This window comes from Micromesistius poutassou (genome assembly GCF_964030765.1).
Source record: "Micromesistius poutassou genome assembly, chromosome: 7".
NCBI classification, from domain to species: Eukaryota; Metazoa; Chordata; class Actinopteri; order Gadiformes; family Gadidae; genus Micromesistius; species Micromesistius poutassou.
Genome location: NC_140277.1, coordinates 13,315,046 through 13,333,758, shown reverse-complemented (window position 1 = coordinate 13,333,758; position 18,713 = coordinate 13,315,046). Strand labels below are relative to the sequence as shown.

General features: G+C 45.1%; 1 protein-coding gene across 1 annotated transcript in view; it reads left to right on the top strand.

The window, feature by feature from the left end:
• Window positions 1-18,106, top strand: part of prim2 (DNA primase subunit 2) — a 28,404-nt gene extending 10,298 nt beyond the window's left edge. The window contains exons 9-15 of the mRNA XM_084470366.1: window positions 1,515-1,582; window positions 3,397-3,469; window positions 3,968-4,153; window positions 13,153-13,279; window positions 14,068-14,150; window positions 16,745-16,813; window positions 17,769-18,106. Coding sequence (XP_084326492.1) covers window positions 1,515-1,582; window positions 3,397-3,469; window positions 3,968-4,153; window positions 13,153-13,279; window positions 14,068-14,150; window positions 16,745-16,813; window positions 17,769-17,972 — 810 coding nt within the window. The 3' untranslated portion in view covers window positions 17,973-18,106. The remainder of the gene's footprint in view (window positions 1-1,514; window positions 1,583-3,396; window positions 3,470-3,967; window positions 4,154-13,152; window positions 13,280-14,067; window positions 14,151-16,744; window positions 16,814-17,768) is intronic.
• The last annotated feature ends 607 nt before the right edge of the window (window positions 18,107-18,713 follow it).

Here is an 18,713-nt window from a genome sequence, read left to right as displayed (position 1 = left end):
GGGCGCTTCTGCACATGGGTTTGCAATAACCCAACTGAACATGACCCCCGACTCTGACCCTAACCTCTGCCGTGTTATTGCCTTACGCCTCCAACCCATTTCTACAGGGCCATTATTTTTATATTTTTTTTATTTGAGCCACTCGTATCATTTCATCCCCAATGGGGTTGTTCCCTGCCAGGGTTTGCTTACATCCTCCCGGCTAAGACACAGCTCCGGGGGAATATCATAAAATACCATTTCATCACTCCTTCACCCCGAACTATTGATAGGGAGCTGCCACTCTGTATTCACTAGCCTCTCTCTCTCTCCATCTCTGTCTCGTGTGTGTGTGTGTGTGTGTGTGACACTCACTCACATATTTATATATACCACCGCCAGGTACAACTAAATCACTTTTTCCTCCCCAATGTGCAGCCACAAAACTAAACCTGTCCAATATGAACGGGTACTGGGGAAGCGAGTCGGACTGTCCAATGTTATTACGGGGCCCTTCCCATAGCCAAGCGGGGCGCCATTGCAGTGGTAATGAAGTTGGCACATTGACATCACACACTCCCCCTCGGTTGGACTTGGTTTAAAATGAGGGTGGGCGGGAGTGGGCGGGGTTGTCAAGGGTTTTTTCGTTGCGGCAACCACGACCATCTATTTCCCATCTCCTTGTAGTTACTGTATGTAGGGCATAAATAGCTAGAAGTGAGGCATGCTGTGGAGACCGGGCTTGTGTTCGCCAATGGCCTGCTTGTTGTGCATGGGCCTGGTGTGTGTCCTCTCCCACTGTTCCCACTGACATCAATGAGAGATTGCGTGGTGGAGGAGGAGAGAAAGAGGGTCGTTAGGGAGCATGCGATTGTAAGCCGCTGCTCAGCACGAGCACATTGCTCGACGTGGTCATTTTAATTTGAACCGACGGAAATATGGTGGCCATGTCTTGATTTATGCATTGTTGCTGATTGCCTTCATAATGAAAATCAGTGTACTTAATGAAGCATTCATATTTATTCCCGATCAATTCCGTCCATTTGTTTTTCTTATCAACGCTTTCCTTTTTGTATGCAGCATCCAATTTCGCATATCCACAATCCCCAATGTTTAGAAATTTGATTAATCAACAGTTTCCTTCGACGGTACACAACTATAGATACTTGAATTGTGGTTGATATACTGCTAAACTCAATTTTTTTTTTGAGAATGTAAACATAATTGTACATTTCTTTGTATGGGGCTCTGTTACTGTTAACAATGTTATTTGGAAAACACCCCAAACTTTGGTTGAAGAATACAAATGTTGACCATCTACAAGAACTGATGTGACAAAAAGCCACTGGCTACTTTCTCCTGAGCGTTTGTGGTCTGTTTTTGTATTGTGACACTCTAATTCATACATGTCATACCACACAAAGTGGTCACTCAAGTTTAAATCAATTCAGATGTCATTGCATTCTCTCACTTTGCCTCCATGTCCTCTCCCGACCTCTCTCTCCCTCTGTCTCTCTCTATTTCTGTGTCTGTAGTTGACAGCCCGTTCTCTGCCGACCGTACTTTCTGACGAGCGGCTACAACCTCTGCTCAGCCACCTCAGGTATTAATCATCTTCATACAAGAGCGTTTTCTTGTCGCTCCTCTTGCTGACGATTTCCCATTTGACACAGTGCACTATTAGTTTTTTTCCTGCTCATCTTGATGTACAGCCTCGGTACGCAAACAGTAGAGGAATGGAAACGGTGGGCTTTAAGGCGGTTTCAATCCTTATGCTCGCATTAATTGCCATAAATGTTCTATAGATTATATCTAGAACATATGTTGTAATGCTTTGGTGTCTTTTTTTCTTTTAACCTTAGTTATGGTTAGCTATAGTTGTGTGTGTGTGTGTGTGTGTGTGTGTGTGTGTCTAAAGACTATACTTTAGTTTGGATTTTGATTTGGTCTGAAAACAAATTGGTTTGAAAATGTCAGCCTCGGCAAACACGTTTCAAGCCATTTGATTTCCTGTGTTCCAGCATAACAATTTCATGTGTGAAATTCTTTAAAGAGCACAAGAGAAATGATCACCATAACGAAGGGGGTTTCGAGTGTTGGTTCTCACAAGCTGAAGACTGCCCAGAAAACAGTGGCGTTCAGGGCTGTTGTTTAAAGGCTGTGTTTGATGACGATAATGAGAATCAAATGACAGCGAAGAGGCTGCCGCACGCCCAAAGCTCATTTGTGATGTTCCTCTGTATAAAGAGTGAGCCCACCATTTAAAAGGTCAACCCCCTCTGTCGTGTGAAGGAGAATCCTGCACGGGTCCATTTTTCTGAGAAGTGTGGGCCTCCCTCACACCCGCAAAGTTCAGCATCAGATCTGACCCGTCACCCGTGATAATATATAAATTAAATCTGCACCTGTTAATATTTGGCCCGTTACCCGACCCGTGCCCGCAATAAATCACACACAAGCTAAAATCATTAAAGTCAATGTGATTTATTTTTATCTCGCACTATTGGAGCACGTATACTCTCTTGCACTCCGCCTCCAACTACGAGATGGTTAGGTTCTTTAATGTCCCCAAGGGGACGATGGTTTTCACACAACATCAGTCAAGTTGGAGATGCATCAAACAAAGAATTCAAAAGTCGCAGTAGTGACGTGATGGGTCAAGTGTCATATCGTTGACTAAAACGCATATTTGCGATGTGGTAATGGTTAATTTAGACATACAAATATTTCACAAATTTTTCAATTATGTTTTATTACAGCAAACTAAAATACTGTTTTGATTCTCATCCACTATCTGCCTGCAAGGAGTTCTTTTCCCGCCTGCATCCCCGCCTGTGAATTTTAGGGACGGCACAATCTGTCCATTTTAGCATCTTTTATGTGGGTACCCGACCCGTTGCAGGACTCTACTGGCGTAAAGCCTCATGGACAAAAGAAACGGCCACAGACACAGCTCTACATTGGGGATTTCTCCACAAGAGAAATGGTGTTGCTACAATCAAGAGCAGTTGGCGCAATTACCCTTTTTGTACAAGCCTCTCCACGTCATGTGCAGTCCGTGTTGAATCAAATAGGTTTCCGCTTCTAGCATCTGCTAGCAAAAATAATTACATGACAAGTGAGGACATAGGCCAGCGTCGTGTGACGTGATGAGATCTCGTTCTGTGGAACCTTAGAGACACGTGCACGCAGAACGGGTTTCCAAGAAAGAACCTCGCCATGTTTGGTGCAAAACGAATGCATTTACCACTGCCTGGATAGTTCAACGTACCTAGTCTCGGTCGCAGAATCCATCATACTCCATAATTGCATTTCTTTACGTGTCCTTTTGGCTGTGCCTCCCTAGGGCTTAGATGTGGTGCTCTCCAGTCTGACTATATATTCTTCTGATGCATCTTGCCTGTTTTCTTTTCTTAGTCATGCTTACGTTGGACAGGATTACAGTATCCAGAAGAGCATGGGGAAGATCTCCCTGGAGCAAATCGACTCGGTGAGAGCACTTTAGCCCCGACCCTCTCGCTTGTGCTCGACTTGACTTGAGATGTATTGAATAAAAACAAGCCGTGGCCATGGGGGTCTGCTGGGGTCTGCCCTCCACCACGTTATTTATCACTTTATCACATCTGGAGTCGTGTAATCAGCAATGCCCTGGGTCTGCTGTTCCACAACACACAGCGGACTATACCTGTCCGTTATTCATATATGTCGGCAAGAAATCGAATGCCGCATCGATGTGTGATAAGCAAAGATATGTGGCCATACGCTGTAGATACGATCCCGCATTGTCTGGGAAATCATTCTGACTTGTTTACATTCCGATAAAGTTATGGTTGAATTTAATCATCAAACTGCTGAAATCTATAATACACACATAATGTCATTTGGGAAATAGTTTTTGTATGTGGACTCTGACATGGGGGTCAACTACGAGTCAGGCCTGTTGTGGTCCAACCTAACATCCCCCCCCCCCCCCCCGCCCCTCCTCCAGCTGTCAGCGAAGTCCTTCCCCCTGTGCATGAGACAGCTGCATCAGTCCCTGAGGGAGAACCACCACCTCCGGCACGGGGGCCGCATGCAGTACGGCCTCTTCCTCAAAGGCATCGGCCTCACCCTGGAGCAGGCCCTGCAGTTCTGGAGGTCAGAGTTCACCAAGGGCAAGGTGGACATGGACAAGGTAACGTGTTTGTGTGTGCGTTGCATGCTGGGTAACCAGGGGGATTATGAGGCGGTATTAGCGATGCTTGATGTGACGTTGCAGCTTGTGACTTTGGTGCTTTTGATTTGTGTCCCCAAGCTATAGAAATGAGAAAATAACAAACCTGCAGCTAAAATGGTGTAGAATCCTAGCTGTGACCGCGGTGTTACGATGAAACACTTGAATGGGTTCATGAAAATGAAAAAACAAAACAGTCCACGGGAGTTATCCCCTCCATCATCTAGACGGTCGTCATGTAGCCCTTTTTTGTGATGAAGCCTTTTTCATTAAACCTCTATCACTGTTTTAACAGTCCAATATGGAATGGCTGGCAGCCACACTCCTAACATTACCGTGGAACAAGCCGGTCTCTAACGGCTTTTCAGGCCACTTGTAAAGCATATTGCTGAAGCGGTTTTAATCTCAACTCCCCGACCGCCAACAGACAATGTGCCTCCTGGAGCCACAACTCCCTCGTTCACCCGGTCCCCATTTCCTCCCCCTCGCACCTCCCCCCCCTCCTCCCCCTCAGCCCCCTCAGCCGTGTCTCCTCAGGTGTGAAACAGATGGGCAGCAGTTAAAGTCCAGCACCACCCCCTCTCCTCCCTCCCCCCTCCACTACCTCACCCATGCCCAGGATAGAGCAGCACTCCGCTGACCAGATCACCTCTCTCCCTCTCTCTCTCTCTCTCTCTCTCTCTCTCTCTCTCTCTCTCTCTCTCTCTCTCTCTCTCTCTCTCTCTCTCTCTCTCTCTCTCTCTCTCTCTCTTCCCCCTGCTCTCCCCCTATGATGTATGTGTTGTGTCAGGACGGCGCACTTTGTGGCAGGCTGCACAAAGACTGCTCATTAGTATGCGACAGGCACGGTGCAAAAAAAGGCGAGAGGCAGCAGCAGCGAAAGCAGCAGCAGAGCCGAAAGGGAGGCCTGGGGGAAGAGACATGTTATATTAGGCTGTAGAGGGGTCGGGAGAGGTTGCATTAGTCTGTACAGAGAGTGAGGGGTTATATTTGTGTGTAGAGACAGAGAGAGAGAGGTCGTGTTGGTGGGTGTAGCGAGAGCGAGATGGTATTAGTGTGGAGAGAGAGAGGGTGCATTAGTTTGCAGAGAGAGTGAGAGAGAGGTTGTATTAGTCCAGAGGGAGAGAAGGAGAGGTTGTATTAGTGTGGTAAAGGAAGAGAGTGAGAGGTTGTATTCACCCAGAGAGAGAGGCTACGTTGTTTTAGAAATGAAGGGGTACATATAATCAACAAGATCCAGCCATTCTTTCTGTTCTCTCCCTGTCCGATAGGCTGTTCTTCGGGACTGCCTGTGTATTTTAATCAGAGTTTACTGTATGGCCTCTGGTTGGCATTGCTTCAGGGCAGCTTGCGTCCTCGCCGCCCTGTTTGAGGTTAATCAACGCCTTCCACCGGCTGACCACTAGTTTACGTAATGGCCAGCTGCGACACCATGGTTGGGGTGTAGCCCTCTGGATGCAGTGTGTGTGCTGGCTTTTCTTTAAATCTGTAGCACGCCAGTCACACGCCAACCTGGATCTGAACCCACCCCTTGCCGTTCTGCATCTTGGATTTGTTCTGCACTCCCGCTCACCCCAAGTGAGATCTTTTGGCAAAATACAGAGCCTTTATATAATGTTTTTTATGCAACCGAGTTGTTTTCTTTATTATCCTTATTTGCAAAATGTTCAAGGGATTTCGATCTGGTTTCAAGAGGGCTTACTTTGAGCATGGTATTATTATCAAGTTCAAATCTGGAAGGAAAAAATGTAGTGTATTTTGTTTTTGTAAAACGTCCGATAGGGCACGATAGTGAAGTTGCCAGGGTGTTCATCCCCCGACAGAAAACGTGGTGGGTTATATCTCTTAAGGTCCAGCGTCTACCATCTGTACACATCCTTCATGCAGATAAACACTAACCTCCTAAACTACCTGTCTTGGAATTCCAGGGCACTTTGGATCAAATCTATATGAATACTAGTTGAAGGTTAATAGTATGCATAGTACAATATACCATCACTATGAATGCCACACTGCCCTGTGTTGCATAAATCCACAAGTCCTTCACGTCTCCAGGACGTGTCCCAGCGTCGACCCCTAACCTTTAACAACGTCATGTTTCATTGCAAGGGAGGGAGGCAGGAGGTAAATTGGAAAGGTGCCTTCGCCAGAGCTGACTCTTAAAACCGCACCACTGTTACTTATTGTTTACAGTGTTTGAGTCAATGTGCACATTGCTGTGCACCGCTGGCACTGTGCCACACTCGATAATGTGACATTTCGGAAACCTTACCTTCCAAATCAATGTCACGCAAACAGCCGATAAATGATTGCGCCGGGCTACCTCATGGAGTTTGCTCCAGGTCCTGCCCTCAGCAGCTAGGAGACGTTGCAAGGTTTGTTTAAATAAGGCCCAAGGCCAAGCGGTACAAGGATGCACAGTGGGCCGATTAAAATGATTGGATGAGTTTATTACAGCTTTTGATGGCCAGATACCGGAGATTTTTTACATTTTTTCAGAGAATTTGATTTATTGATTGCCCTCAGGATTTATAGAAAATACCTTCTCATATAATTGCCTACTCTACCTTTAACAGGGCAGTTAATGAATCCATGAATGTCCGACCAACTGTGTGCATTAGATGAACCAAGAGATAGTGAGCCAAATCCAATAATTGGTTGGCAGACATGCCAAGCATCACTACCGTAAGGAGTAGCACTGCTTTTCTTCCACTTTCTTGAATGTTTTGCGTATTAAACTCAATATGTCACCCACTTAAGATTTCCTCCCTCCACTGTGTTTTGCGTGAGCCGGCGTACGTGCTTTCAGAGTGGATCATTATGTGAAATGTTTTGTGAAGCCCTAACTGCTTTTCACGGACATCTCTGTCATCCAGACCAATTGCCGGTCCGCTTGTTGCTAATTTTACATGTGATGGAAGTTTCAATCCGGCCCCTTTTGCCCTCTTGAGAAACCTTAACCTCAAAAGCGTGGTTGCATTGGCATAATGAAGAGAGAGAGAAGGCAGTGAGGTTTACCTCCCTAGAATTAAATGTAACTGGCTTACCAGAAAAAAAGTGAAATGCATGAATCCACATGGCACAGTTAAGACGGGGAATTTGGAATAGCCAGTGGACCACATAACACAATTACAAGGTGTTTTGACCAGCATAGATTATCGTTGGGCAACAACATGTGATGTAAATGAAACACTGGAGCGTAGGGCACTGAGTTGAAACAAATTGTTCTTGGATGAAGAGGCATGCATTAGAGCAGCAGTGTAGAAGCAATCGCGAGGGAACATTGTTTTATGTGGTGGTGATGGTGATGGTGTTGTAAATGTGGCCAGTGATTGGGTATTGAAGCGTGATGGAGCTTTTATTTTGGGAAGACCCTGTTGATAAAGCAAGACAGACTACTATGCAGTAGGGGTGGGAAAAATAATCGATTCTTCGATGCATCGCGATTCTCTCTAGAGCGATTCCGTCTTGATGCAGAAAAATGAATAATCTGAAACAAATTTAATAAAGAAAAAAAAAAATATATATATATATATATATTTTTTTTTTAAATTAAATTAGTTCACCTGCTGCAGAGCGCTACAGAAAACGAATTTCTGCTTGCGGGTTCTCTGCGCAGAGAACCGACTTTATCTAATATAAAATATTAGATCATGTAATTCATCTGTTGATTGTCTTTAATGATCATCACACAAGTAGGAAGTGATTAGCAAACTCAAGTAGGAAGTGATTAGCAAAGTTTAATTGAAATGCATCGATAATCGTTTTATCATCGAATCATTGACCTCTGAATCAGAATCGAATCGTGAGGTGCCAAGAGATTCCCACCCCTACTATGCAGTCTTGTTGGCGAAATGTCACTCCTCGTTTATTCAATGTTTTTCACAGGTCGAAGAAAGGTTTTTCCACCGGAGTAGAAAGAAAAACCTCTGCTAAAAAAGATTAGCAGAGTGCACCGCTGGTACAGTACAATGGCGGCCCCGCGCAGCTTAAGAACGTTATTAAGGATAATAATGGGCCTTTAACGAAGCGGTGTACTAATAAGGTCTCACCATGACTACCAGAAGTGGTTGTAAACCACACGTGTCTTTTGATGGTGCTGAAAGACCCCTTTTAAAATTTGGTGGATGTGAAATTGGGGTTTAGTACCACATCAGACACACCATGGTCTGTGTCCAAGAGGCTATTCCCAAACACACACACACACACACACACACACACACACACACACACACACACACACACACACACACACACACACACACACACACACACACACACACACACACACACACACACACCCTTTATAATCCCCCTTTGATTGTGTCCTATTTCTCAGTGGCCATCGCCTAGCTTTTGGGGGTGTGGTGGGGGGGATCTGTGATGTAACTCCAGAAAGCCCTCTTCACTGCTGTCCCTGCTCCCATCAGCCTGCGTCTAGTCAGCCATCTCTACAGGCAGCCAGTCCAGCTTAAGGAGTATGGCCGGGGCATAGGACAGTTTCAAAACATTTCACATCATCATCCAATACATTAGAAATAGTAGATTTTTATTTATTGATTTGTTCATCTATTTATTGGGTGTCCTCGACTAAGATCTAGCATAGTCTAATGTGATTCATCAGGCCAGATACAATTGTCAACTGATCGTCAAATCCTATACTATATTTTTTTATATATATATTTATGTATATATCAATGAATCGATGATTCCTTATATTATTTTTGCCTTACAAACTTTAATATAGACTAAAATAATATACCGTTCTTAAAGATCCCATGGCATGCTACTTTTTATATAGCTGTTAGTGGGCCCTTAATACAGTACTTGAAGACGTTCATGAAATTCAGCCTTGGTACAGAATTACAGCCACTACAAGCCAGTCCCACGATGAGCTTTCCACAAACGGGCCGTTTTTTAGAGGCGGGTCAAGGTGGAGGGTGGGGGTGTGGCCCTGAGCAGCTTGCGGCCACGGTACCATGCGCTAGTGTTTACAGTGGATGTATCGCAATGGCAAGGTGCACACCGCTTTTGGCCGTGTTCTGTAGATATTATAGAACAATCCGGGTGCTCCGGCGGGAGTCCTGGAGCTCTATATTATACATAGATATCTATATCATGTCATATATATTATCACGGCAAAAAGCTGTGTGCGCCTCCAGACGATATTATGAATCTCATCTCAAACGACTGCGTCGGGTTCGTCTCTGGTTCTTCCACTTCCACATCAATCTGAAGTCGACTGAACCACAACATGGAGGAGAAAGGGATTGTTGCCCGCGATTGTTGACCATGATTTAGAGTTTAGATTCTCTGCCCGAGCCAGACCCGACCCGCAGGCCGGGTTATTTCCCACCACTACCCTCGGGCCGGGTCGGGCCGGGCCTTTGATCAAGCGTTTGTGTGTTTTCATATATATTTTTTAAATCATTGCTTTATTGGCCTAATCTGAGGAGAAAGCTATGCCATAAACATAAATATTATAGGCCTATATATATATAGATATTTAGCAGAGTAACTGGCACAAAGTAAAAAAGTAAAATAAAAATAAAAAGACGCCACACATGTTGCAGCACACGTGTCTCCTCCACTCGCGTCTCGCACTCATCACACTCATAATCAACGGTGCTGTGCAGCTAAAGTGCAACATGGAGCTTGGAGACATAAAGGATAAAATAAAATCAGGGGAATCGACGTTGAGCAAGTCTGGAGGAAGGTCTGAGGTATGGAACCACTTCAAGCAAGTCGTGGGCAGTGAAGACAACATGTGTGTCGGCTTTGTCCAGTGCATTAAGTGCGGCACACTGCTAGCCTACGACAGCAAAAAAACTTAGCACAGTTGATCTCACAGTGAGTCAGTCAGTCAGTGCAGGACATATACCCAGAGCTACGGGAGAAGCTGGAGACCCGCGGTGAGATTGCGAGCATGGAATCAAGAATATTGCTCCTGATGTATTGAGCTTTCTGGTCCTGGACCTTTTTGGAGCCATTCTATAGTGCCCAGAGAGTTGGAGGGCGACAAATATGCAACCATAAATCTGGTCTGCCTCTGGTTTGAGAAACTGAAGAGACATTGCCAGCCCTCTCCCACAGACTCTCCGCAGCAAGCCTTTGACACGTCTCTTTCTTAAAAAAAAAAATATATATATATATATATCATGACTCACAAAGTTGCTCTTTTCCTCTGGCCCAAGTTCAACAAACTGAGGATGATGTCCCCTGCAGAGATATCCGAAGTATATGCCCACGTTCGCACCCTACTCTTGCCTGTGGAGGAAGATGCTGCAGCGGCTGAACCACCAGCGGCTGAACCACCAGCAGCAAGGCCCAGGAGAGACCCCGACTTTGTTCTCCGAGTGGGAGAACCAAGAGGATGATAACGAACCAGATGATGATGAAGTGGCCATGTACATTTCACCGAGGCGTGCCATGGATGACGACAGGGAGCTACTGAAATGGTGGAAAGTCAATGGATTGCTGTACCCAAAACTAGCCAGGCTGGCAAGATCCGTCCTCTGCATTCCAGCAAGCAGCAGCAGCAGCAAGCGGGTGTTCAGCGCAGCTGGCCGAACGATAGAGCAGAGAAGGACCGCTCTGAAACCAGCAACTGTGGACGCAATCTTGTTCTTGCATGACAACATGTAGAACCATGTAAGTAGGCTATTGCTTTGTGATTAATATGCTATTATATAATGGTTACATTTATCTATAGCAGGCAGCATATAGCCTTGGCCTAATCAATCCCCCAACAATTCATCTACAGGCTCAGGCAGGAGGCTACCATCAGAACTGACGGGCCCATCAACCTGGACTGTTTGAACCTGCCCAGTTTAATAAGACATTTAGTCTAATCCGACGTTAGTTTGTTCATTTTGTTCATTTTTTTTGGTATTGGATTGTCATTATTGTAGCCTTGACCCGTCGACTCTGTGTTTTTGCACTTTAGCCGTTTTTTGCACTACGTTTTGTAATATCTTTAAAAATATTTATTTTGTTTAAAATAATTATTTAGCCTATTATAAAACCTTGTTTAAATATCTAGTTCATTCTTGTTCATTGTCTGTGTGTTCATCATTGTTGTTCTGAATAAACAAACAGCGCACATGCTTTGTCCTTGTTGCATTATTCATTAAGATAATTCTAAACAGATTTCTGTAGTTTAAACAACTCCGAATTTTATTTGAGAACGTCAGATATAACAGCCCATGCATTAAAAAAATTGTTGGGTTGAAATCGGCCTCGGGCTCATAATTACAGTTAATGTGTCGGGTCGGGCCGGGCTCGGACAGAACGTGCACAGGCTCGGGTAGAGTCGGGCTTGATTTTCTGGGCCCGATCTAAGCTCTACCGTGATTGTCTCCCGCCGGAGCCTTGCTGCTCGCTGCCGAGGCACCACCGCCCCGCGGCAGTGGTGCCTCGTGGCGGTGGTGCCTCGGCAGCGGGCTCCGGCGGGAGACAGTCGCGGGCAACAATCCCTTTCTCCTCCATGTTGCGGTTCATGTACTTCAGGCAGTCAAAGCCAAAGTTCCTTTCCCCTCAATTCCTTCTCAACCATGGCTGAGATAACCCCCACTACGAGTCTTGTTGTGGAAATACCAGAGACGTCAGAGAACCCGACGCAGTCTAGTCTTTACACCAAATGCAAGCTTGCCTTATTGTGTTGCGTGTTATGCGCCATAACACCAACAGCAGAACGGTTATCCAAATAACAAAGAAGTGTACAACACTTGCGTTACAGTGTGTGTATTCACACACACACACACACACACACACACACACACACACACACACACACACACACACGGTGCTCGCACGGCCGTAGCTCATTGTCTCATTGGTGGGCCAAATTCTCTGGGCGGAAAAAGCAGAGAAAGGGGAGGTAACCTGGCCCCTTATGACGACTAACCCTAACTCCAAATCGGCGCGTCTGAGCTTTGTTTTTTCAAAGGCAGAGCAGGATACCTAGTGCTCATTTTACACCTAACACCATTTCTAGCTACTGGGGGACCATAGGCAGGCTAGGGGAATTAATTTTAGAAAACCTCATAAAGTGAAAATTTCATGCCATGGGACCTTTAATATAATGCATCCATGAACAGTGTCAGTTCAGTCAGATTATGCTTGAGATTCATTCTTTAATGGTTTTAAAATGCTGCAAAACTTTTCCTGACATTGTGTATCCTTCTATACCATGGGGTAGAAAATGTGCTCTGTCGAAAAAAACGAAATTATTGTATGGTGCCACTTCCACTACACAAAGGGGTTCAATATGTCCTATATTTATGTCCATAGTGAGCATTGAACAATCTTGAGAGGCCAAACGTGATCGGATCAAACATTGTTTTGTAAGAGCTGAATGTGAAGTGTAGGTTTTGTTCTTGATGTAATGTTTTTATAAAGAAATCCTTTTCCATTTTGTGATGTCAATCATTGCATTTGGCGTGCTTTAACGGACGGGTTCCAGATCGGTTACCGACTGGGCTGAAGACAAAAGCACTGTTGAGAATGGTTAATCAGAAAAATAAATTATGAAATTGGAGGATGGTGGATAATTAGGCCCATGGTCTGATTCTTAACTGCATATTTCTATTGAAAGTGCATGGCGCGCTTTCTTGATTGTTATTGAGAGTAAAAAATAGTTTTACCGACTAGTACTTCTGGTGTGAACTACCAGGCTTAGCAACGACTAGCTGCGAACATCCCTAGTGTTTGCACATCCGAGGCGCACGTCAGGCCCTTGCGGTGGACGCAAGGAGGGTCCACAAGGACGTAACGGGTCCGCAAACCCCCTTACGTTGTGTCGACGTGGAACCCTTACTGAGCCTTTAGTCCCCCGATGTGACTCCTTCCACACCGACGCACCGAATGTCAATCCCCGTCTTCAGCCGAACCACCAAGTCCCGGGCGTTCGCAAGGAGTGTTTCTCAAACCTCTGCTTTCTTTGTTTCTTCCTTCCGTAGTTTGACAAACAGTACGCCTACAGCATCCGCCACATGTTCGGCAAGGAGGGCAAGCGTACCGACTACACGCCCTACAGCTGCATGAAGGTGATCCTGTCCAACGCACCCAGCCAGGGCGACCACCACGGTGAGCGAGCCTCCGTCCACCGCTGTGTGTACAGACCGTTTGTAGCAGTTAACCCCGCCACTGAAATATAGATGAGAAAAACATGTTTTTTTTGTTTTTTTTTAACTGTCTGTTAGTGAATCCATATCCAGTGAACACCAAATCAAAAAGTGTTGTCTGTTGGGATGTTTTGTTTGTGTGCAGGGTTTGCCCTCCAAAACGTTGTTACAACTGGGCTCACAGGTTGACAAAAATAAACCTGTACAATTAATTCCAGGGTTTTAGAATTACGTGGAGTAAATTTTATATAAAGTATATACCATCAAACAAATCATTGCAATCGGTTGAGAAATGTAACGTAACGTTATAGTGATTTTTATGCAGAAAAACTGCAGCCCTCCCGTTCTTGTATTTGTTTACAAGCAAGTCTTGACCTCTTCAATATGGCGGAGACGCAGCGTCGGGTCGCCACAGTCAATATGGCGTCCATGTTTATTAATCTATGGCCGATCCAGCCACCTGAACAGTCCTGCAGCCCTCAGGTGCAGCCACTACCGCTAACGACCCACAGCCACCTGCAAAAAAAATCAACGTCGACACATCTGTATCACATGACCACCTGCACGGCCTCTACAGCCCTATTTTTAAAAAATTATAATAAAAAAGAAAGTTGTTTTTTTCAGCTGTGGGACGAGGTCAGCGTGCCCCCCATACATACGTGTGTGACCTGTGCGGTGATATCTCAAGGTTTCATGGCGGTGGATGGTTATTGGTGTTGTCACTGACTGGTTGTCATGTTTTCTGTCTAGGATGTCCGTTCCGTCACAGCGACCCGGAGCTTCTGAAACAGAAGCTTCAGTCCTATAAGGTTTCCCCCAGTGGCATCGCTCAGGTAGGTGTCTCCCACCCGTCTGGCTTCATATCTTTATGTATCTGTCAGTCTCGTGTCCTTGTATGTCAACCTTAGGTCAGGCCTTTTCTTTGAGGTTCCTTCGAGTGTGTTGCGTGGGTTTGATTTGGTTTCCCGTGGCGCTGCATCACAAGTTTGAGTTTTTGTGATCTTGCTTCCCTTTTAACTGGAGCCAGGAAGCCAGGGCAGGCATGGTCTCTCTTGTCTTCTATAAATGCTAATGTTTATTACGCGCTCCTAATTGGAATTCATATCACGCGACACCATCATCGCATTTCCCATTTTGTCTTGTGTAACTAACAAACATCATGAAAATCCTTTTGGCAGGGCATTTCTGATCTACACCTGTTCATGGTTTTAACGTATTGCAGATAACAGTCAAGGAAGAAGCCCAATACATAATTCATGATTTGACAACTTTCCCTTTTGTGCATTCGTTACCTTATTTTTTCTGAAGAGCAGCTAAGCAAACATCTGGTCAGAACAGATTTAGCATAAATCATTCTCTGACAAGATGTTTGTTTACGTTTAAATGTTGATTTACCTCTGAGTCAAGAAAGGCGTCGAGACGGAGGGCATCTTGCTAATTCAGGAGCACAGCTACGCCCGAGCTGGCAGGTCTGCCATCAGATTAAATCAATGGCATCCTCCCCCCCCATCTCTGTCATGTACCACCTTCCAAACGTAGCGCTGCGTAGCGCTGCCGCTCTCTCTCACTCACTCACTCACTCATTCACTCTCTCTCCGTCTCGGCCTCTTTCTTACCACGTCACTCCCTCAGCCTGCAGACTGGCAAGTAGGTAGACAAATTGGGAGCGAGGGAGTTAAGTTGGTGTGAACCCGCTCGCTGTGAACGGATTAACAAGCATAACATGGGCTCTGTGAAGCAGCCACTGCCACACTGCTGGCCAGAGGCCAGGCGCTGGCTCTGAGCAGGAATGAAAACCCCAAGAGACTGTGTGTGTGTGTGTGTGTGTGTGTGTGTGTGTGTGTGTGTGTGTGTGTGTGTGTGTGTGTGTGTGTGTGTGTGTGTGTGTGTGTGTGTGTGTGTGTGTGTGTGTGTGTGTGTGTGTGTGGTGTGTGTGTGTGTGTTGACGCTACTTTCATCATGCAACCGATGCATTTTCAATCACGAGTAGGGCGCGACACGCAGGTAGATTGAGTTAAGAAATCTACTAGCGGTGTTTGGAAATGGACCCACTCTGTGACTGCCCTTGCACAAAAACAAGGGTTTAGATGTAGTTTATCACAAAATGATACTGGTTAACCATGTTTTCACTTGTATGGTAATTTTAAAGTCAAGAGTATTTGAAGTCCTCTGCACATACAGAAATGTATTCAGGTCTCTTTCTACTGGTGACTTTTTCATTTGGTGGCACCCTAACAACAAATTTTGTCACACCCCTTTTTATTAGACGTGGAAATGTCCTGATCATATTCGGATTCATACAGTGTGAGATTCCCTCACACTATATAAGTTGGCAGATGTTTTAATTGCATATAGGGTGTCGTAGTCGTCAGAACAGTGCATTTCTTCACAGGCTCTAGTGCTGCTGTGCAATTTCATCAAACTTTGCACAATGTACCAAACCCGTTTTTTCGTATTATGATCAAAGCAGCGCTATACCTTCAGGCACTGCTCAAACACCAGCGCACATCGCAGCGCCTTCCATTACCACTCACTTTATTAACCATAGAACAAGACCTTAATCTAATCTCCAGACTTGTGTTGACCTTGTACGACAGGACTAGGGATCGACCCATATGGATTTTTTTTTAGGGCCGATACCGATTTTTTTTTTTCATCAGCCTTAGCCGAAGGCCGATACAGATTTTCTTGAGCTGATACTGCTTTTGCTCCCTCAATTTACATCATAAAAATTACCCAATGATGATAACAAATGTTACAAGTCTCAATAAAAAAATATATATATATTTATTGAACTGTCTGTAAATCAAAAAATCAAAAAATATTTCAAATAATAATAATTAAAAAAAGAAATCGGCAAAAATAAATTGGCCGATGCCGATACACGCAAATATCGGCCAATAATACTGGCCAGCCGATATATCGGTCGATATTTGCGATCTATTTGTCGATCACTAGTCAGGTTGTTGCCGGACGCGACGCTGTGCGGCTCGGCTGGTGTGTGACCCCGCTTCACATTGAGGCTCTGCCCAAACAGAGGCGCACTCAGACCAAGAGTGGATCCCAAAGCCACTGACTTCCTCCACACAGCACAATACACGTTTTTTGACGCGTTATTCCACTTAAATTTAAATTTCTCCATTGCGACATCCCCTTTTTAAAACGGTACATATTGGCTCATTGCCACTATGACACGTATATGAATAATTAGTATATAAATATATATTTCATAGTTTTTAATTGTTTTGTTTTTTTAATTATATACTTTACTGGCACCACTGCGACCTAGGAATGAATTACCTCGCATCCACATGATAAATGGTCGTACTCTTGAGCCAGGGTATATATAAGTAAGGAACACAAGGCTGGTTTCCATATGAATTAATGACTCTCTTGTTGGTTTTTTGTCTTTTGTTTTGTCACCCAGATCCTGGACCTGGTGAAGGGAATGCACTACCAGCTGGCCTGCCAGAAGTACTTTGAGTTGACGCACAACGTAAGGGCCTCTCTTATCGGCCATCCTATGAAAGAATCGTATGCTCCATACCTTCCTACGCTTCTCCACCATTGAGTAGTGTAAAATTCACGCACCTGTGATTGACAGCCAAGATGGATTCCCCGAACCACTCGGGGAATAGAGGCCTGATTGGTCAGAAATGAGCCAGGAAAAGTCTTGAATCAAAAACCGATCAAATCCAAGTTAACTTGAAGCATTTGTTCTCACAGCGCATTTCGCCCACTCATAGCTGACAGATATATTGTATGTCATTCCCAACAAATTATAGTCAAATAGTAGCTCATAAATCTGACAATCACCACCATGAATAGTCTTGTACAATTCCATTCCATCTTGTGTTCATTGAATGTATACCGTGGCAGTGTTTGTGTGTGTAAGGTTACTGCTTCCTCACCATTCGGCTGTAACAGTCCTTGAATATACAGGGCCGTTTCCTCTTTACCCTTTAGCTTTTGCCAGTGAATTTAATTTGTACAAATCTAGCAGAGTTACCAGTAATCCAATAACTCTTAATAATATATTTTTTATTTATTTTTTACAAAAATAAAGGTCACAAGCTGAAAGTTGGCTTGCGTTCGTGTTCTGTTCCAGACGTTCTCTTTGGAACAGAACAGAGAATGGCACACAGACGTCTCCTAAGGATCTCCTAAAGCACCATCATCTTTCCTGGACAATATCGGTCGGAGCCGAGTGAGCTCAACCGCTGTTTGTCGCAGTGACTCAAAGTATATATAGACATCCCTCGTAGGAAGGAGCGCTGTGGAAACACAAACAGCCCTGAACTCTCCTCCACTGTTTGCCTGAACATGTCTGAGATCCAAACCACTGATTTTCTCCCCTCCCACGCCCGCCCCCCCTCGCAAGCAGGTTTTCTCTCTCTCTCTCCCAGCTGAACTTAGTTTGTGGTGTTTTTCTGTCTGTTTTCGCGGTGCAGATCGAGGACTCTGGCTTCTCACTCAATCACCCCAACCAGTACTTCCTGGAGAGCCAGAGGCTGCTGGGCGGTGGGGGCAAGGAGGTGAAGCGAGAGGCCGAGGCCCCACAGAGGGCTCCAGACGCGGCCACCAAGCAGCCCCTCAACCCCCAAGCTCTGGCCGAGATGACGGAGGACCTGGACGCCTACTTCCAGGATGGATGAGGACATTGAATCAGACACGGATCGTACTAGTCTTAACCGATGCCGCCACAGTGGTTTCAAAATTGCTTGTTTTTGTATTGTTTTTTGTTATGTCTTTCGGTCCCTACATCATACTATTAAAGTTGAATACTCTGCCTAAAGTGTACACCCTATTATTTTTCTTTCGTGGGATTTTCTCGGGGAGTTCTGTCTTAAAACTTTCCACGTCCGCACCGTCTTTGAGCTGTTAAACCAGTGTGCTGACGGTATCCTCTGCAGTTCTTATTCTGCTGATCATGCCGGTTTTAAAGAGGTGTCTCTCGCCCGGTCGCCACACACAGAAACCCTACCTCCAAGGATTCGGTCTTTGGTCCATAACGAGTCTTTTTCCTCGGTCTGTCCCAGAAACGCCGCCACCGTGGCTGGTTGGCAGCTAAGTGGGGAGAGGTGAGGGGAGAGATGAAAGCGGACCGTTTTTTCAGTGGGAAATTGGCTTTGTGACGGCCCCATGCCGTTTAGCCTCAGATATATGGTTAGCAAATGATGACAAGTCATTTCCATATGTTCACCATTTGGCCGATTTTGCTTTTTCGCTGTCACGCTCTCGTGACATTGGTATAAAATAGCACCGTTCTGTAGCTTCTCCCTTAAAACCTTTTTATAAAGTAGTTGATGGAAGGTTATAAAACTCTCACCCTTAAGCCTGTTGGATAATGTTTTGAGTCCTGTGTATTTTCTGCTAATGAACATGGGGATTTCATT